The following is a 21,139-nucleotide window of genomic DNA, read 5'->3' as shown; positions in this document are numbered from 1 at the left end:
CGGAGCAAAACATCCCCCCACTTTGCTCAAACATGGTACAACCCAGGTTATATTTGCTATAAAAGGCTTTGGTTTGACCCGCGACCCTCAAGGGGACAAAAAAAAAATTGGATACCTTTGGTTTGGACCTAAAGAGTCTGCACCTCAGAGACAAAAATCTCATTTCATTGTTGGGCTGGTAAGTTCTATGTAGACATTATTTGTACATTGCTTCCTACAAACGGTGTCTTGTAATGATTGTGTGGATTACTGTATGCGGAACAAAGTTATTGCTGGTGCAGAATGAAGAAACAGAAGCTGTTAGCAGGGCTAACCTAGCCTAGCTTAGCTTGCACATTAGCACAGAGTCCTGCTTTATTGGGTTATTTGCCACAGTACAAACAGGAGCTGTTTAAAGCCATGGTGTAGTTACCAAACAAGCAAATAGTTAGCCTAGCTGCTTCTATTTCTTCTTCCACAACTACACTTCCTTTATATTTTTTGAATCTTGAATGTGTTCTGTCAGTTTGGATGCCATGCAGTTGCACCATGCTGCCCCTCATAGGTCAGACTCAGTACTACAACAGATTTGTCTGAGATTCTTTTAAAAAAATATGAGAGCATTATTTTTGCCATTGTCTTTAGTTTGTGTGATACACATATTTAATATAATACAAAAAAAAGAATGGATTGACTGATAAAATCACTTCAATTGACAAATGTGTGAACCTGGCCTACACTGCAGCATGGACGCACAATGACTCACTTTTGACCTTGAGGCTAAAATTGTCATTTTACATTCATACGGTATTTCCATCTTTTTTTATATATTACGTGAAAAGAAAACTAGGTCTGCATGTGTGTCTGAGTGTGTGAGCGCCATTCTAGAAGGCAACAGTGTCGGATGCTGTGTGTCAAGTCAACACTGCAGTCAATGAGTCACTCTATCGCCCATCTGGAGATTGTGTTAATTAACTAGAACAGCACACAGAGACACCACCGAAATAGACCCACAGGAGGCAGTTAGGAAGATTAAAAAAAAAGGGAGAAAGCAAATTTGTACATCTGGGGCAGGCTCCAGGCTACAGAAGACACACTTTGGTGCAATGTGAAAGCGAATATCCCAAATGGGAGCAATATGGAAACGCTCCTCTTGGTTTAAAAAAAAAAATGCTGGATTGGATTTCGGCTGTTACGCAAGACGACAAGCAATGAATGAATCGGGATGCAGATTGATGCGCCCCAAGATGATTCATCTGCAAATTAAAGGAAAATAAATTTCATTTTACGCCTCGGAAGTTATGTCACGTATGCAAAGTGAGGCAACAGACGAGAAAAAGAACTAAAAAATGAAGTTGGTGAGGGAAGCCTCAGGTCACCTCCGTGCTTTCACACTGCAGTAATCGTGTTGAAGAGATTAGCGGGCAGGGTAGCAAAATAGAAATAATCCCAACGAGTGTCCGCCTACTTTGTTTACGTTTGCTAAACATACATACGAAATCAAAACATTACAATTCCGATCCCGAAATGATGAATCGTGATAGAACAAGCAGTAGTGGTGGTACAGTTGACCGATTCATCATCCCGCCGATTTTATTGGCTGATTTGAGTCCTTTTCAAATTATTTTTAGTAATCTGGAGAATCTCCAGAGATGTTTATTGAAGCACAGGTTGCGCACTAGATCGACTTGCTTTCGGCTCTGAGCCGCTTACACGTTGTCCGGCTCTCATTCACTTGTCGCCGTCGCTATGGAGACGCAGCAGAGGAAGAATGCAGCGAGCGAGCAGACAGACAGACAGACGGACCGTCAGACAGGGACCTGGGCTGAATGCTAATAGTGCAGGCAGCCTCTTACATAAGACTGCTGCAGAATCTGCAATGAAGTCACAGCGTGTTGAAAAAAAAAAGTCTCGCAAGGGATGTATTCAACACGCATTTACATCTCGGATTCCAAAATGACACGGTGCAGAATTTCTGTGGAAGGCAAACCGGTGTTTTTGTATATTTTTTTTGGTCTTGCCGTGTCCTTGTTCTACTTTCTCATGCTATTTTTTTGGTCGTCGCAGTTTTCATTATGCCCTGTAAATAGAAACCCCGTGTAGAAGTGTCTGCGAGAGAGAGAGAGGGGGGGGGGAGGTTTGAGACTGCAGCAGAATGTAGCCAATCAAATGAAGGAAGCCGCCAGCCCACATGGACGAGACATCCTCATTCACACAAATCCATTCACATAGGCAACTTCAGAAAATTCTCTCGTGACCAGATTTTTTTTCCCCCCGCATCAAGGCGCCATAGGTGTAAATGTGCGTGGACTCGCAACCAGTCCAGGGTGTACACCGCCACAAAATAATGTGCGAGAGACCATCATTGAAAGGATTTATTTCACCCTGCTCACCATGAACAATAACTGCACTGACCATTGACTGTATAAACATGTAGCGAGATTGAATTGTCTGACGGATCACTAGCAGCAGCTCACTACACGGAATGAACAAATGAACACTTTCCGGTCTGGTTGGAAAACAAACTGTACAAAATTCTCCGCTCCTTCATTCATAGCTGCAAGTGTAGCAAATTAATGGCAAGTAATCTGGCGCCTGGGAGAAATTTTTGGTAGATGACCATAAATTGTGTGCAAAACGTCCAAATTTTGTTCACCGTTGTGCAAAATAAATAAATAATAGATAAAATAAATAAATAGCAGCATGACTTTCCGCTCCGAGCAATGGCGTCACAACACAACATCATACAAACCGTGTTGAGAACTAATGTTGCAAAGTTACACTTTGTTGTCTACGTGTAAACTCGCTTTCGTAATCGAATTGATAATGTAGAAATGTGCAAATGACACAGCAGAGACTCACATTCATTATTTACAGAAAAATAACATTCCGGTGTGTTTTTTTTTTTGATACGCTTGGCCCACAAATGAAATCATGTCACATATGAACAATGTAAACAATATCGTAGCAGGCAAAAGACAATGCAACAGTTGGCACGTATGAGATCGTCCAAGTATTTTCTTGGAAAACAACCAAAATACATTCATCTCAATACAGTGGTGCCTTAAGATACGACTGCCTTGACTTACGAGTTTGTGGATTTTTTTTTTTTTTTTGCGATTCAAGCATAAATATGCCTGATTTCATTGGCGGCAGTAAACGTCTCGACATTCACACAGCGGTTTGAATTGACGTCGTATCTCAAGGCACCCTTGTGCATGTGTGGTGGGTGGAGGTCAGCACCCTGGACAGCTCATCCTGCATGTGCGCTTAACCGCAATCATCTATTGTGCTCCTCGAGCGCTCTCTGCGCTAGAAAGCAGGCTAATTATGAATAAAATTACCATGTAAATGTGGTTTGTAACAAAACAAAGGCAGGACAACACCATCGATGGCATGCGCGAGTTGGTGATTCTCCTGCTGTCTAAACACACTAATGCCGCATTGCTATCTTGAGCGATATCCAGCCTTTAGAATTGGCCTTTACATTCAAAGCCGCCCTTCTGTCATTTGCTCTTGGAGCGTCAGCGGTCCAGGTTGGCCTCGCTGGAGTCCCTCTGGCTTTTCAGCTCTTGAAAAACCTCGGTGAAAAAGTGCGGGTCCGCGTTGAGCTGCAGCATTTTGCCGCTGAGCCGCTCGATGATGCTCAGCGAGGTTTCCCAGAACACGTCCTTGTTGGCCTCGATCATGAAGGGCTTGAGCGGGTAGGAGATCTCGTTCCCCATGTAGGAGTAGGCTAGGTACAAGCAGGTCTGGAAGGCGCCCTGCAGCTCGGCCGCGCTGGCCACGCTCTCGTCCAGGGTGTCCTCGCACAGGAGGTAGACGAACACCACGTTAGCCGGCGTGATGAAGCCTTGGTCCTGCCAGCCTTGCAGCAGCAGAGTCCGGTCGATGTTGCGGAACCACAGGATCACCTCGCCGCTATTTAACTCCTTCAGCTTGAAGCAACGGCGGCACACGAAGTCCCCCAAGCAGCGCAACAGCTCCCCGGTGGAAGCCTGGATCACTATCCGCCGCGGGGACACCACAACAGCCGGGCTGCTGTCTTGCTTCAGCGCCGGTGGCGGCGGCTTGCTGCTGCCGTTATTGTTGTTGTGCGCAGGCACCGTCGGGACCGGCACCGGGATGGGGGCTCGCTGCTTGCGTTCCTCGCTTTGAAGGCTTTTCCGTAGGTTGTCGCTGTTGCGCTGGGCCACCTGAGCGCACGGCGGGTTGGGGTTGGGGGTTGGGGTGACTTTCTTGGCGCTCTTCTTAGCCGAGCTGGCCACCAGCTTCTTCCACGACAGCGACACGAACATGGAAGGCCGCTTGAGGCTCTTGTCGCCCTTGTCGTCTCCGTCGATCACCTTCTTGGTGGCGGGGGAGATGGAGAGCACGGTGCCCATGACTGCGGAGGAGAGCGCCGCGGAGGTTGGCAAATGATTCTTCTGCTGCGGTGTGCTGCGGTGTGTGTGGGGGGGAACACAAACGCGTGGAAGAGTCACGACGACGTTATGGAATCCATGAAGATGTTCGATGTCGGTTCCGAAGCGATGTCTAGTCCACTTGAGAACGTTGGAGGAAGACTGCATTCGATGCGATTAGTCTGGGTTTGCACGAAGCGGCTGGCGCAGCCTCTTGATTGACGTGGCGGGCAGCCAATCAGAAAGCTGCAGGTTGATCCAATCACCCAGTGGACTTTCAAGCACCATTGATGGCCTATATAGACGTGACCTGCACTCTTTTAGCTCCAGTTCTATCTTTGCCCTGAGACTCATTACCTGACTATTTGGATCTCTCTTTCCCATAATGGGATAATGAAAGGTGATGGTGTTTACAAACATATATTAATTGTCTGTAGTAAAGAAAAATACCAAATTGCAGTTGAGATGCTGACATTCTAAAAACTAAAGGCGCGTTTGGAGTCTTTATATTGCACTTAAAGCACTACCAATGCGTTTCAGTAGGCTACTGTTTATATTGAGAGGTGACATTTATGGTTCTAATTTGAGAATTATTTGATTCTTATTTGATGCGGCAGTAAAATCAAAATACCGAATTGCAGTCTTTTTAGAGTAAACATTGTCTAGTCACGTCATTGCAAATTAAATTGTCATATTGTTGGGACAAAATACGCAAGTAGTAAGTCTCTTACATAATCCTGTCAAACTCTTGAATGGCTTTCTCCAATTAGCATTCCGTGTCGTAGTACGTCATTAATCTGACGAGCTAATTACAGGAGTGCATTCGTGTGTCAGGGAATTCCAGGGCCAATCCAATTAGCTCGGGAAGAACAGGCCCCTCGTTGCAAAGTTACGTAGGCACACACTGACTTTCCATTCAGATAAACAGACACTGCATGTAAAGCGTAGTGATATCAACATGTCAATCATGAATGAATCATAATGTGTTTATACAATCCAGCCATCCACACAAAAGTGGCACACAAAAGTCCAAGTCAGGCTGCATTTTATTTCATTCTGACATCTTGGTCCCAAACTGTCCCAAAAAATCAGATCAGGGATTTGTCCATTTGTTTGTGTCCTTTAAGTAGTCCTCCATTTTGATATCGATAAGTTTGTAGACAGGTAGGAAAACAGCGTCACTTTCTTCACCTTTGACTTGACGTTTGCCGAAAACTGCTTCGGGTCGTATATGAATTGGATCTGCTTGACTTTGGACATGGCTGAAAGGTTGTTGACTTTGTTCTTGACGTTGGAGGCAAACTGCCTCGGGTTGAACGCCTCCCACAGGCTGGACATTGAAGCGAGATTCATCACGTTGAAGCGAGCTCCCGGCGCTTTGGGTCTTCATGCAAATGCGTTTGATTTGGATTCAGGAGATAATTTAATGAATTGTTGAACCGAGCTCTCTGAAATGGTTTTCAGGGGCTTTCTGTCAAAGCGCAGCGTGTTTGGGCCAGTCAATGACAACAAGGCTGCATAGTTGGTGACATCATCTGACATCATTAGTAGCTCAAATACTCAAAACTCTGCTCATTAACCGATTGACGTGCAATTCACAAACAATTCAATCTTAGTGGACACTAGCCGCAATCAAACACCATACAGAGACAAAATGGCAAAAGTAAAAGATGGCCCATAGTCGTGCCGTGCTTCCCATTTCACTCTCGCGTTTGATTGGGCCGCACATGTTCCAACATCAAACACACAAATACACCAAACCCGGGAACAGAGACCCGACGATGCTTTCATCGCGCTCGGACAAAAGACGACAGTGGGATGTGACCGAGCGTAATGCATATTCTCAATGTGCCACTGAGATGAAGCATCAAGGTGGCCTTTTCAAACAACTAGATGGAGGGGAAAAAAAAGCTGGAGAGGAAGTAGCAGACTGTAACAAACAATTCAGGAAGCTTTGGGCAGAATAAAACAACAAATGTAGAAAAATATATAATAATATAAGAGTCATGTTGGTGTAACGGTGCAATGTCTCACTGCAGCCAGCAGAGGTCAGTGTTTGCTACTTTATGAGCGTTTTCAAAGAAGATTTATGCAAAAAGGGCGACACAAACAAACGTTTTTGTGGATTTTACTGAGAAAACTAAAGTGACATACAAAACCAAATTGTAATCATTGATCGCAAATGTAATTGCCCAGCCATGTAAAAAAAAAAAAGCTCATTCAACAGAGCACAGCACAACCCGATTGATGTACTACAAGTAAAACACAAAATCATTTTCAACCCGAACACGATTAAAATAACGTATGCATGGAGTCATTCCAGCACATGCTGACGAGCCAGTCTTATCATCTACATGATAATGTCTGCATTATCCACGCACATTGCTGACTGAGCTGAATAGAAATGGGAAGAAGATCTTTTTAGCTGTGGTGAGCAAATATCCGCTCCGCATAACATGCTGGAGGCCTTGTAGCAGCTTCCACGTTCTGCTTTCCATGCAGCAAGTCTGCCTCTCGGTGGCGATTCATCGCCACTGCCTTACAGATCAAGGTCCCTATTCTGGCAGTTCCAGCTTCATTGTTAAAATTAGAACAAGTGGCGATAAGCGTTGAAAAGCTTTGGTGCGCTTATCTGCAGCCACCCGAAGGCATATGGACACATTCAAGCCGGCATCGTCTTACATACAAGTATGTGCTTGTATCAATTTAAATTATTAATCTAAATCCAATTCATGCCTCAAAACGCTGCGCTCCCGCTCTGATTTTGTCTCATACCCCATCTTCTGTCTGTAATTTTCATCTTATAATATATAAATGAACAGTCTTTCCTGTAACTACCACAAGAGGGCGGTGTTGTCTTCATATTGAAGCGCTTACGCCTTTCCATTCATAGTGTAAATACTGGCCTGTGAGCTCTCAGCACAAAATATTGAAGTAGCTTGAGTTTTAAAACTATTCTTTAAAACCTTCAATTTTCTAAACCCAGAAGTTGAAAGTATTGAGTCTGGGGATGAATGAATGAATTTTTGCCTATTTCTAGAAGAGAATTTGATAGAGCCTGCCAATTTCTGGAAAAAAATGGGCAAATAATACCCCAATTGGGTCTAAAAGGAACACAACTGAAACCTTCTTTAGTGTCTTACTGTCATCATCTCAATTCCCCCAACATAAAGGCCACAGTAGATAATTCCAAAGTTCACACACAGGCTGCGATGCAACGTGTTTACACTGTCGGGAGTTTCCTGCTCCACAGGAACTGGACCGTCAAGTCTTTGATGCGCCGTAGGAGCTACCGAGAGAAAAGATTCAAGTCATAATGCTAAGCGGCTCCTCGCTAGGATCATGCAATATGCACAGCAGATGTTTCATGTTTTGCTCTCGTCTTATGATGGGATCTTTTCTTCTGTAGGGTTGTATTTTTCCCAAAATAATTCCATCTATATTTAAAACCTGCTTGAAAACCATTATTTGGTATTACAGACAAATATAGTTTCAATTCTATCCATTATTAGTGTGATAAAATGAGACTTGCTTTGGCCAGGCCTGTATCTCCAAATGTCTGCCTTGGGCCTGGTGCCCCCCCCCCCCTCCTGCCCCCACTTTGTGTCTCCAAGCCGGAAGACATGACAGCAAGCCCAGCACGCTCGCATGTGCCCCAGCAGAGTGCTCACCCAGCGCCCGAGAAGGCAGCCAAGGAAAACAAATCAAAGCAACCAAAAGACTCTATTACTGGAATGCGGCTTTGCTACGCCCACACTGGGCTTCAACAGGTGCGGAGAATATGTGCTGGACACTTTTCATTAGGGAGATTAGGAGCTCTTTCCCAAGTCCCAGTGCAAATTGGAACATGGCAGGGAAAAGGAAAACGCAGCTCCGGAAAAAGCTACTGTTTGGTCAAGCGTTAAAAGGATCCTCAAAAATAGAAAAGGAAACATGTAAATTCCTCCCCCCAAAAAATTCAAGATGTCATAAAGAAAATAAATAGAAAATCCACCAAATAAATAAATAAATAAATAAATAAATAAATAAATAAATAAATAAATAAATAAATAAATGTGTCATCATAATGTAAGCATTACTTAACAAGCTCAAATGAACTTAAAAATCAATTTCCAAGCTCGTTCTCATCTGCACACAGCTAGCACGTTGCAACCCAAAGCAAATGTGTGAAAGGCGGCCCACGCTAAGCATGACGTCACAATAGAAAACATCTCATTTCGAGTCTTCCACAACAAGCGGCTGCTCATGCGGCTGTTGTGTTTGCAGCGCCACCCCCGAGGTGGACTCGAAGCCCGCGGCGGAGGCCGGCCGCTATCGTTCCCCCCCTAGCTTGATGTGGTTTGGGAGGACATGACTGGGCCGAGCGGGGCCCCCGAGTGATCAGTCGCGCGGGAACATCTGAAAACCATCGGGCCACAATTAAAGAGCTCGAGAAACGATCACGACCAAGCACGGGCTGTTTCCACGGTATCAAGTCAAACATTTGCATGCGTGTCATGTGTGTGCGTCTCTGCGCCATGTGTGCGACTTGCGGTTGGGTGCCACAATCGCTCGCAGTTGCTATTGCGCCGCTTTCCCAGCTTGACCGAGCACTTCCACATGTTTTCTCGCCACCTAAATGAGAGCTAACCAAACAAATAGGACGTCAGGGCAGCAGCGGTGGGCCTAGCCAAGGACAAATACTTGAACTGAAATTGATTTGGAGTGTTTTGACGTTTCATATCCGTCAACTTTCCCAATATGATGTCATTTATTTGAATTTATTTCCTTTGACCAAGAATAATGTTTTTTAACATAACCAAATTAAATACAATTGAAATTGAAGTTAATTTATGCGCGGGCATTGTGCTGCTCCCTCTGATATCCCTCTTGGCCACTAGGAGGCAGTAAAATGAAATATGATAAGACTGAAGCCTTACCACACTTCAAAGTCAAGCGAGTTGAGTTCCATCTTCAAATATAATCAAATCACTGCAGGACATGAGGCATGGATGTTCTTTTGCTTCTCTCTCTTGCCTCGTAAACGGACGGACGCACGCACGGCGGGGCCTGGACACCCGGCACGGTGCCCGAGTGGCGCGCTTTGCTGTGGTCTGAGCGGTCGAGGCTATTTCACAAAAACCCTTGCCGTTGGCTCAACACAAGAGCTGTAACTTCCCATGACCCTCGGCTTTCATGGGTCACATTTGTCCTCCAGTGACCCCAAACATGACTTTCAGTTGTTATTGTTTCTGATCTTGTCGTCTAAATGAGCAAAGGAACCACCGACATGATAATATCGGCCCACGTCAAGGCTAATGATCATGCTGGCCGTACTGTTAGCCTACCACGGCTAGCCGCAAATCCATCCAGCTATTCGATGACATCATCGATTTGAAAAAAATGTCAAGCCTCAACATCAGATAAGCTTGAAACGTAAGCAAAGGCGGCAAATTGATAGCTTCAGTCCGATTGGCGTATTTGCGTGTTTGACGTTCTTTGTCATTTGTAACGCAACACCAATAATCTCTTGAAAGGCCACACGAGGTTTTCTACATTTCAAGCGTTTGCCTTCTAATTTTGGGCTTGTTTATTTTCATTTTGTCTTCTTTCTTGTGACTTTCTTCTCATGAAGTCTTTGTCCCTTGTGTCGTTTTTGAGCCAAAATGAAAGAAACTTGAAAACATGTATGGCGTTTGTGTGGCACCCTCCGACGAAATCTCCAATGTTTTGCTGCTGGAGGCAGACAGTCGCTTCCCCCGGCCAGCGCTCACGGACAAAAACAACATGAACCGCATGGCCAGGCGGAGCGAGGCTTGGCTCCTAACACTCTGGACTTACGGTAACATCGTCATCATCAGCAGCAGCAGCTTCTAAAAAGCTGTGTGGCTGCAGACGACTTGACAACAAACAGTAATGATCTAATTGTCATTATGATTCATTCTTCACAGATGATAAAGAATATATGCCCGTTAGTGTGGTTATGTACTACAATTACCCACACCGCCAGATGGATGCTACTTGTTAGCCTGTCTTTGGCATTTCCCATTATGTGTTAGCATTAGGCTAGCACACTTAAAGACCTGTTGCTTTTTGATTATTTTGCTTATGTATATATACTCTATATTTATATAACATCGTTTTATAGTTGATCTTTTGAGATTAGATACAAACTAGTAATGTGAACGGTTGACATTTTGTTCCTCTTTAAGTCTTTGACCTTAACAGCATGGGCGACCTTAACCAACCAAAGAAAAGCAATCGTCCAGGTTCTTGTGATCACGCAGTCCAAACATTCGAGAGTAGATTGAAGTAATTGGCGCTAAATGACGCCATTGGAGGATAATCCCCGAGATGATGTTCAATGAAAAGAGTAAGAGGGATGGCCTTTTTAGGGCATCAGATAGCGTCCGTCGAAGCACGCGCGCTCACGGGCCAGCGGTGAGGTCGCGCGCGGGTTAACGCGCTGATGTGCATTCTTGCTTTCTTTTTCAGCCCCAAATTCCTCGTCAAAAGAATGGATTTGACGGAATTCTAATCCAAAGGTTATTTCCCAAATTGATGCGCACCTCTCGCCAACAGAGGGCGCAATTTCCTACACTTTTTTTTTGAAAGCCCGACTGGCTTCAACACCTGCTCTCCAGATGTGTTCTCCCACAAGAGGAGAACTTGAGCTCAATTTTCAAACTTTGCGGTGTCCCTTTCAGTCTCTCTCTCTCTTTCTGTCACATTCACTCTCTCTCTCCTTCTTCCTCAGCTCATTTCTAGTAAAAGTAAATACTACGGGATGAGTTTGTACAGTGTGTTTAGGCAGCTAACCGTAGTTCACTGTGATCATTTAAAGCCCCACAAACTTTTTGCTGCATGTTCAACCATGTATTTTATTATTTATTGATATTTGATTCTAGAAGCAACTATTCTCTTGATTGATTATTTCAGTAAAAAAAAAAAGAAAAGTTAAGTAATTTTTTTCAGTAATAATTATTTTTTCAATCCAGCTCACCTTTGACCCTAGTGAGAAAAAAACAGTGGAAATTTTGTCATGTACAAGTTAACTATGGGACTGCATCGGCCTCAGTAGCACAAGCAAGGTCCATAAATGAAGAAAGAGTTTGGGATGACCCAATGACCATCAAAACTGCCCCCGCCACACTCCCCAAATCTTGTCCAAACGTTCTGCTTGATTGCCACACTGCTGTGAAGTCAGAATTTTTATTAAGCGCCGCTCCTGAGAAACCACAATTACTCTAAAGTGATGGGATAACTCTTTAATAACACACTTGTACAATGTCATCCTTTTGAGTTGCGCAATTTTACTTAACCGCTTGCCACCGCAGTAAGCCGTCTGCATTCCAATCTAACTGCGGCTTGTTTACATGACGCGTTTTTGAAAATGCATCAAATGTATTTACACTTTGCCGCTTATTGTCACAAATCCACAAACAAATATTCTTGTATCTTTGAATAAGAAAAATAGCCCTCGAATGGATACGATCGTATTTCCTACAACCATACAGAAACGTAAACGAATGCAAAGCGAATAACGAGAATAAGAAATACTTTGTTTTATATCGTCAGCTCTCCTAACTTGACCTCCGAAATGATTGACCATTTTATCTGCTCTAAATCGTACTTAAGTTATATTGCAGAAAACATGAAGGAGCCTCCTTACGTCACCCGTCGCCTCCTCTCCTTCATGTTCATTACAGACTATTGACCAAAAGGCCATTTCCCCCCCCTTAAATGTGTTTATACACTTCCTCACCAAAGTGTTCCGTAACTGAAATATATAATTTGTATGTTTTTGCCGCAAAGAGAAGAAAAGGTGGGAGTGCCTAGGCACAAGTGTTTTATGGGCCGTGTAATGGCCGGGAGAAAACTAAAGGCTTTGGCTAAAGGTAACAATGAAGTGATCCGTCGGTCGGCCGAGTGTCCTGTGATTTTAGGTTGTGAGGTCTTCGTCCTTTGCCCTCGGTGCAATTATCCCCCCCCCCCACCTTCCCGTGTTTGTAATAAGCATGCGGCCTCGCCTTTGAAGACACGTCCACTAATCCCGTAAGCCTGCCAGGGAAACGGAGGCCAGGCGGATGCGTGGCGAGGCAAAGACCAGAAGACGGGTGGCGACAATGCAAAACCATTTGAGCCGGAAGACTTTTCTTTTCATTAGGATCAGTACAAAGTGGTTTGCAAATGGTGAGGAGAAACAACTAAAGGGGAAAAGGCAGGTCTTTAATATTTGTCAGCAGAGGGAAGCCACAGGGAGGGTGTTTCCTCTGGCCCCGAGGCCAGAGCTGTGGTGACCGCTGAGCCCGCCTGCCTGCCTGCCTGCTGGGGCCGTCTGCGAGTGACGATGTTTGATCCCGGTAGCCTGGGATCCCTGGAAAAGCTGCGCACTATTTGCCGAGGTTGGTTGACTTTTGGAAGCCGAACAATCGAGCGGCCAGAAGTTTGGCGGCCGCCGAGCGCAGCTGCTCCGGAGCGAACCGCCGCGAGAGCCGCTGCAGGCATGGCCGGGGGGGGACGGCCGCGGAACTGCGTGGAGAACCGCGACATGTGCTCTCGCCACAATTTACAGAGCTGCGTGTTGTGAAATCGATATCAGATAGTAAGTTATTTTGGAAACAGTACATGCAGGGTGTGAACTCTTCCTGAGCCAGGACCAGTTAAGTCATGAAGTGCCTGTAAAACTGTTGCGCTTGCGTAGCATCTCGTAAAAAAAAAAAAAAGGAGTTAAGTTGAAATGCAAAAGAAATTTAGTTAAATATTCCACATCTCAAGGGTTCAGGTTAAAATTAAGAAACTAACCCTAACCATCTCGTTTCATGTAATCAAAGTCTGCTAGCATAGCATAGGATAACGCCGTCATGGGCTAACCGTCTATCAGTCCAACTCCCTCAGACATGTCTACTATTTGGCGACATTAACAACAAATCCATCCGTGTTTTTACGATTGTACGAGAATTCCTGACCTCAGTTGGCGTGTCCACGTACACAAAGAAACAAATAGTCACCGTTCCCACAAGGAACGCTAGTGATAGCGGTGCAGCGTTTTGGGTTAAGCTAGCAGCCGCTTCTCGTATCTGAAGCAAAAGTTCCCATAACATCCCGAGTTCAGAATGATCATGATAGCAGCTCAGATTTGCGCGCGCTGGCAATTCCCAGACATTGTTGATGATGCCTGGAGCCCGGTGCTTCCGTCAACATGGGCAAAGGCCACCACATTGGGGTCTCCCACCCCGCCCGTTAACACGCAAACGCAAACGGGATGAACAAACTCAAATATGCTTGGCTCGATACACACACGCACGCACACACACTCACACACACATGCAAAGAGCTGCATACTTGGGCTGACCATAAGCATATGCAATCAACCCAGTAATGCTTTTTTAACGACGACATTTCGTTGCTTGATCTTGGTTGATGTTCTCGTGGTTGTGGTTCATCTTCGCAACATATGCAATGTTTAAAAAAAAATAAAAAATGCAGAAAGAATGTCACATGCATTTGACCCAAAATATCTTTTGGGAGCCGTGTGAACTTTGCATTGAGCTCAGTTAGCTTGGTTTGGTTTTCATCAAGCTCGATGATATCTGCACATTGTTCTGTTTGGAGAATATTTTCTCATTTCTGAAGGTAGATAACATCCTTGAAGTCCTTCCTCTTCTCAAATCAGGTCTGCAGATGCAGAATGGGAGAGAACTCAATGACCATATTGGATTGAGAATTTTACGTTTTCGCGTTAACACCAAAACAATAATAATTCCTTTAAACAAACTTTATGAATCACTTTTGAAACAATTTGGCGAAATCCAGTTGGTGTTCAAGCCATTTGAAAGCCTGGAGTTATTTTCTAAAGAATGATGATGACCCGCTTTGACCTCACAAGGGGTCAAACCTACTTGAGCGCTCCTAAACTCTGAGCTGCTATTCTTTAGCCCTCCGTAATTTAAGCAATAAATGACCTGATGATTGTGAGAGGGTGTTAATTGGCGCGTTATGTGGCCAATAACATCCAGCTGAGTAACCGTGCAACCACCGTGTGACGGACACAAATACAAAATAAAATAAAAAAAATATTTTCAATACTAAGGAATATTTTCATTGGCGTAAAATATTATTTATTATTGTTTTTTTTAAATATTATTTTATATACTTTTCTACATAGGCCTTTTGATATTTCTCAGCCCCGATTGCTTAAAACGAAACGTTGAGGAACGTTGCTGAGAACCCGTTGGCCACCCGGATATTGTTGCAGCCATTTGTTACCTTGACAAAAAGGGCAATATTGAATCAAGATCTCAAACAACATCTTTAGGTCAATTTGGCAGCTCTGTGTGTCAACCACCCCCCCCCCCCCCCCCCCTTCCATCTGGATACAATTGTGTCATTATGTCTGCTAAACAGTCCAAATGAACTTCTCCGAACCTGGAACGGTCATCTTCCCTTTCGACGACCGGAAATAGACCCTCGTTTGACCTTTGCCCTCTCTTTAGCCCAACAAGGATGACTCAACGCAAACACCCCGCAGACTTTTACCGTAAGTCCAGGCGCTTGTTCCAGTAAACTTTGATATCGAGTGAAAGGCTTTGCAAACATCAACAGCTGTAGGGAGTTTCCAAGAAAGACTAAAAAAAAGACAAAACAACCTGGAATAGATTATAAATAACTCTTATAAATAACAAATTGTGATACCTAACACCTCGAGTGAATCAGAAGTTAAGCAATTTTGGGTTCCGTTCCACCGGCGGTTTCAAAATAATTTTCCGTATGGGATATGTTGACGAGATCTTTATACTTTTGTTTATTTTTTTAAATCTGAGTGGATAAATTGCGAAGATGGTCTTGGCCATTGAACTAATAATTTGCCGGGAGTCCTCAAAGTCGACATTGATTTGATGGCAGTAGGCCTCACCCTATCATTTAGCGTCAGGCGGGCGTTTCTTCATCAAAGTTGATGCGCCGAGCACATTAAGAGCATCTTGAAGGGCCAGAAAATAGAAAGCACGCTGGCACACGTTGAACTTTTGCTGAGAAATGACAGACGCGTCGAGTTCTGTTGAGTTGGCTCAGTCCAGCACAATTTTTTTTTAAATAGGTGTGGACTGACATTACCTTTAGGTAATCTTTATTTTTTTATTATTCCATGCCTTTCACTCCAATTGAACCTTTTCGACTGTCATTTTTAGCTCTCCTCCCCCATGCAGAGAATTAATTGACGTTTTTTTACTCCAATTTTTCTTGCCCGTGCCACAAACGATTCCCGGCAAAGGCAAATATTGCTGGGCTAACGACCCGATGCTGCCAGAGAGACATCAGAGGGACTTAGTCTGGATTTTAGTTCTAGAGGTGGGAACCGCAAGGCAAACCTCTGCGGGTGCCGCATCCATCATCCTCGCGTTACGGCGATGGGAAGAGATTTCTGACCTCAGCGGCAGATGTGCCTGCTGGCCTCCCGTCGTCGCACATTTGCAATCCTGAATTTAATTTCTCGTCCGTCCGTCCGAGCACGGTGGACAAGTGCGACATAAACAGTGACAAGTCGAGTAAAACATAAGGTGAGATGAAGCTGTAAAAATTTGATTATTTATGCACTTACCGAAATTTAAAAAAATAAATATTTTTTTAGATAATTATAAAATTTCCCAGAGATGGGGAGATTAGCCAAAAGTTACTTTAGAATACAATGCCTCAAGTAGAAAGAAAATAAATTCAAATAGTTAGGGGAAAAAAAACCAGAAGATGAGGCTTAGAATATTGTGCCTCACCTGACTGCCATGTTTATAAATTTATCATGTAACACGTTACCATTTTCTCTTCAATATCATTTACGAATAGTCGGGTTCCTCAGTCAGGGGGCTCATTTTGGAGTTCAAGAACTTTGATCCAAAATCAATTTGGTGCAATGTTCGCACTGATTTAAAAGCATTTTGGACATCCAGCTCTGTCACGTTCCCCTTTTCGCTCTTTGCTTTCCCCACCGTACGTCCGCCATTGTCGCTACCTCGCTGGGCTCGGCCCGGCCGGGCTCTTTCTCACGCCTCGGCTGGAAAGTCCCCAAAGCGAAGGAGCAGCACCGGGAGCCTCGGCAGTGTTTGGGTCACACTGGTGAGGGGAAGGCACGCTACTGGCAGCTGGCCGACCACATGAGAGGACTTTTCCCCCCCCAATGTGTGTTCACTTGTGTGCGTGTGTGTGTGTGCACAATAATAAGTGCCCTGCTGCCTGGGAGCCGCAAAGCGGCAGCTGCACCGGCGCGTAGATTAGAGGCTTGCGCTGCGCTGGATGGCCCAAGCGAGCGGTTAGATGGATGGATGGAGGAATCAACAGATGGACGGATGGATGGATGGAGAGGGGAGATGGACCACTCTGGGCCCTTGATGTCAAACATTTCAATACACCTGCCAAGTTGCAGAAGAACACAAAGTTTGATCAGACAACATTCACACAATCCATCCGTCCAAAATATCGGCCTCAGGCCGGAACAAGGTTTTTCTTGGAAGGCGTCACGCTTAGGAATGACTGCTATGATGCCATCTCATCGCCGTCATTTCACAGCAGAGCCGGAGAGTCATTTTGGAGCCATTAACATATGTTATTTTTATTTCAAGGCACTTTTCGGCAGCACGGGTGACAAGGTATGATTACTCGTCACTTTTCCACTCAAGCGCACAAACTGTAATTACTGTCCATCAAGAAAACTGTGAAAGTCAGACTTGGAAATGATCCTTATGGGGGTAATTACGCTCGTTGGCATTTGTTCAAACAGATTACCTTTCCCACCTTGGGGGACTATTCAACTTCTTTTGTCTTTTTATTCTTTGTCTTTCAGAAGCCGTACTTGTGATTTATTTAGTAAAATCACTGTGCGGTTAAAGGAAGCCAAGTTGCTCTCGGATGCGCTCAAACCACATTAAAGTGAGACCATGTCGGCAAGATGTTGATGCCGAGTGACTTTACAAATCTTTGCGTAAAACGCATCGTGCGGGAGCTGCCTGTCATCGCGTTTGTGTTTTCGGTTGGCGGTACCAAATGCTACTGTTTGTGTGTCATTTCAGAAAAAAAAAAACATATAAAATCTAATTTATTGACAATGAGTCATTATTAGAATGAATGAAAGCATTTTTGTCATTGGACATCAATTAAATGCAGGGACGATGATGTTATTGACCTCCCTCGCACAGAAATGCAGACGGTCGATGGAACCCGACGACCTGGTCGCACGACATCATCATCACTTTCCTTTTCGACTGAAGAGGCACACCCGACGTGATGCAAACATAAAAGTAGAAAAGGAAAGTCCGTGCGTTCAAAATGGACTTGACTTCCAAAATGACTCAACATGACGTTAGCATGTCTGCGTGGCCCTTCGTCGACCGTTCCGATACTTTCCGTGGCCCCTTTCGGGAAAAAAAATCGTCCGCCCCCGCTGTAGGCCCCGCGGCTTCGCAGGAGAGGAGGAAAGGAAAGGAGGCAAGTATGCAAGGAATGAAGCGTAAGCTCGGGATGGCAGGTCTGTGCAGGGACAGCGTCAGCAATGAACTGGGGGTAAGCGAGCCAAAATGGCCCGGAGGCATATCTGCACAACGTCTCCCTCCGCTTCTGCTCAAAGAACTTGCTACTGATTAAATTAGAGCTAATCGACTCGCTCGTTCGCACACCCAAGATGCTTCGTCGCGCCTTTGCTCCTGTCAGCAAAAATCATCTCAAAATCGTTCATTTCAAACGCTTTGTGCCGAAAATCAAATTCCGTCATGTCTCCATGTTGCGCTTCATTTAGTCATCGCAGCTGCGAAGGAACACACGTACGACATCTCTCCGGTGGGCAACATAGGTGGGACTGACGTCATAATTCTTTAACGTTGCACTTATTTGGAACAATTCCTATTCTCTGGTCAAGCCAAGTTAATGGACTGGTCCAAATCATAAAAAGTCCAGGCCGTATCCTCGTGCAACAACTCCCCCAAGAGCAAGTAAAATATAAAACAAGTGACAACATGAGCAACGTGTGCGGCCTTTTGCTTCCATCGGTCGAGACTGACAAAGAAGAAAAACTTGTAATCGTACAAAACAATAATGGCCGTAATTATCATAATGACAGTGTCGGTGGAGGCGTTTGGGTGACTCCGGAAAACCGCTAAAAGAAAGATAACAGTACAAATCACGCCCGCCCCATCGAATTTATGATCCCATGATGGAAATTTAATGAACTGTCAAATCATCAGCTGACAAATACTGTTTCATGACTCTGTGATTCTGCTGACAGAGGGCGAGGAAAATGAGGGCAGCCTCACGATTGTTGCTTAGGGAAATATGTGTGAGTGCGTGCGTGGGTGTAGATCGCATCACATACCAAAGAAATTTGCATGCATGTACGTACAGTACGCCTTGGGATACATTTTTTGGGAGTAGTGTCATAATCCGAACATTGCTTTAATGGACAAGGTCAAATGGAGTTTGATGAAACGATTCTCAATCCCATTCGATCCCAAGTAAAATTCAAGCCGGTATCGGCGACACCGAATAGTTGTCGATACTTTGTGGAAATGCGGCAAATCATGGCCGCTGGTAATTATTACACCGAGCTGAACTCAAGAAACTTCTTGTTGTTCATTTCTTTGTGGCCATATTTCAATTTCAACACCTCCAGTGGCGACGTTCACCTCCCATCACCTCGACATAATAGTCTGACATTCTGGCTTGCGGTTGGTTAGCCCCGAGGTGTTTCACAAACTTCGTTGTGTTGGCACAACTTCTTATTGTGTTTCCACAAACATCATGTGATGAGCTGCCGTGATGTCAATGAGCCAGCCGGAGATGGAATAACCGATTGAACGGCGTTGTGTGTTACGCACGAGAAAAAATAGTTCCCACCAACTGCGCCTGAATCGGGCCTCAAATGCGATTTGCAAAGCGTCACAAAACTCAATGTCGGCCTCATTTGTGGCAATTCGAAGGATTTTGTGCTTGAATTGACCAATTCCCCTCCAAACTTTATTAGTTCTAAATTAAGTCACAGTTTTCAATCCCCCCCCAAAACTTTATTCATTCTAAATTAAATGACATTTTTCAATCTCCCCCCCAAAACTTTATTAGTGCTAAATTGAGTGACATTTTTCAACATCCCCAAAACTTTATAAATTCTAAATTAAGTGACAGTTTTCAATCCCCCCCCAAAACTTTATTCATTCTAAATTAAATGACATTTTTCAATCTCCCCCCCCCCAAAACTTTATTCGTTCTAAAGTGAGTGACATTTTACAACGCATCCCCCCAAAACTTTATTTCTGGAGTGCGTGACAGTGTGATGTTCCAACTCGTTTATGAGACTTTAATGTATTTAGAAAAAGCAGTTCCAATGCCCAAATTCGTCACGTCCTTTACGATCCGTGGACAAGCAAAACTTCTTGGACAGCGTGCAGCCGGCCAGCCAGGGATTTCTTAGCCCTCTTCCATTTATAACTTTGACCTACATCGATCAATATTTTACAAAAGCATTTTCTCGACATCGCCGCCCCCCCCTATCCCTCCGCTAGGCTTCGTAAAAGTAGAACTCGGATCCGGTGGAGCAAATGTCGTCTTGGGTCAAGCAGAACATGTTGCAAATGGTGTTAAAAGCATGTTCTTGTTGGCCTCCCTCGCTCAATAATGAATAAGAGAAGTTGCAGAAAAAAAGAAAACGATCCCCGTTTCCTTTTCGATCCTTCCCAGGCGGGAGAGCCCATGAATTAGTAACGCAGATCAAACTGTAGCGTTAGCGCAGATCAAGTATTTGTAAAGAAGCTGAAAGCGCTACGAGAGCGGCCCGCTGAGATCATGCGGACCTGCGTGGCGTGTTCGCGCTCTTCCAAATTTAATGAAGCGACTCGACAACACCGATGAATTAGTCAACGGCGCACGCCGACTATCTTTAGACACAAGTCTCAGCGGCGAGTTTCGACAAGCCGCGACAATGTTTCAAATACACGACTCGCCACCTTGAAAAACTCTACGGTGGACAAGCTGTGGAAAATGGAAAGCGCTTGGAGACGAGTTGCACGCGAGCTTGCAATTTAAGAATCCACTTGCTGACAACCTGTTTGACGGCACGCAAAGTTATTTTGGGGAAATATCTCCATAAATACGTCAATCACATATTTCCGGTAAAGTAAAGAAAGAAAACTTTTTCTTTTTCCACGACTTCATGCCAAGGGATTACGAAATCTCATTCACCGTCATATTGTTATTTTAACTCAAGTCGAGTTTCTCTGCTCAAATAAAGTGGCATCCAAGAATCGGGTCCTGTTCCAAATCATTGTCAAAGGAAAGACGGCTTGTTTTACAAACAATCACGCACACCTTGGCACTCACATCAACTATTCAACAAGATGAGATGAGGAGCGCGTGATCAAACTTTGATGGCACTGAAAGATGCACGACGCATGCTACACTCGATGTACAGATGGCAAAAAGCGGCAAAAGGGGAAAGCTGACTCTCCACACACACCATTTTTGGATAAGAATAGAATCGCCTGACTTGAACACTTTTTAGCTGTTTGCTTTGAAAGCGTATCTGGAGAATTGTTACACTTGATTCGGTGACTTCGTGGCTTCCCTGGAGGCGCGCGGGAGATATAAATGAGTCAGGGAGGCTCAACAGGATTCCTCTCTGCACGCAAGCAGCAACTAGTACAAGCCAGTTGACCACGTCGTCATGCTAGCTGGGCCCTAACTCGAAAAAAAAGTGCATTGGAATTGATTTTTTTGACTTTCAAAAGTAAATGAGCGGCGAAGAAAGA

The 21,139-nt window shown here is 44.5% G+C and overlaps 1 protein-coding gene and 1 long non-coding RNA gene across 7 annotated transcripts in view; one reads left to right on the top strand and one right to left on the bottom strand.

Annotated features, from left to right (window-relative positions):
* Positions 1 to 91: 91 nt before the first annotated feature.
* Positions 92 to 21,139, top strand: part of LOC148393868 (uncharacterized) — a 40,418-nt gene continuing 19,370 nt past the window's right edge. For 4 of the 6 annotated variants that reach the window (XR_015859840.1, XR_015859842.1, XR_015859839.1 and 1 more), the window contains exon 1: positions 92 to 178. This is a non-coding gene — a long non-coding RNA (uncharacterized LOC148393868). Of the gene's footprint in view, positions 179 to 16,516; positions 17,000 to 21,139 lie in introns of those variants that run through there. The other 2 variants (XR_015859844.1, XR_015859843.1) reach the window with 2 other exon arrangements.
* Positions 2,340 to 5,339, bottom strand: LOC148393870 (cyclin-dependent kinase 5 activator 1-like). Its single transcript, XM_088383766.1, has one exon. The coding sequence runs from the start codon at positions 4,548 to 4,550 to the stop codon at positions 3,504 to 3,506; it is 1,047 nt and encodes a 348-aa protein (XP_088239892.1). The 5' UTR covers positions 4,551 to 5,339; the 3' UTR covers positions 2,340 to 3,503.

This window comes from Syngnathus floridae, chromosome 8, assembly GCF_059516105.1.
Source record: "Syngnathus floridae isolate MCC-2025c chromosome 8, RoL_Sflo_1.0, whole genome shotgun sequence".
Lineage (NCBI taxonomy): Eukaryota > Metazoa > Chordata > Actinopteri > Syngnathiformes > Syngnathidae > Syngnathus > Syngnathus floridae.
This window is presented reverse-complemented; position numbering and strand designations above follow the sequence as displayed.

What these genes read in the sequence shown, in the direction of transcription:
- LOC148393870 (XM_088383766.1), bottom strand. Translation starts at nt 4,550, where the DNA reads ATGCAGTCTTCCTCCAACGTTCTCAAGTGGACTAGACATCGCTTCGGA.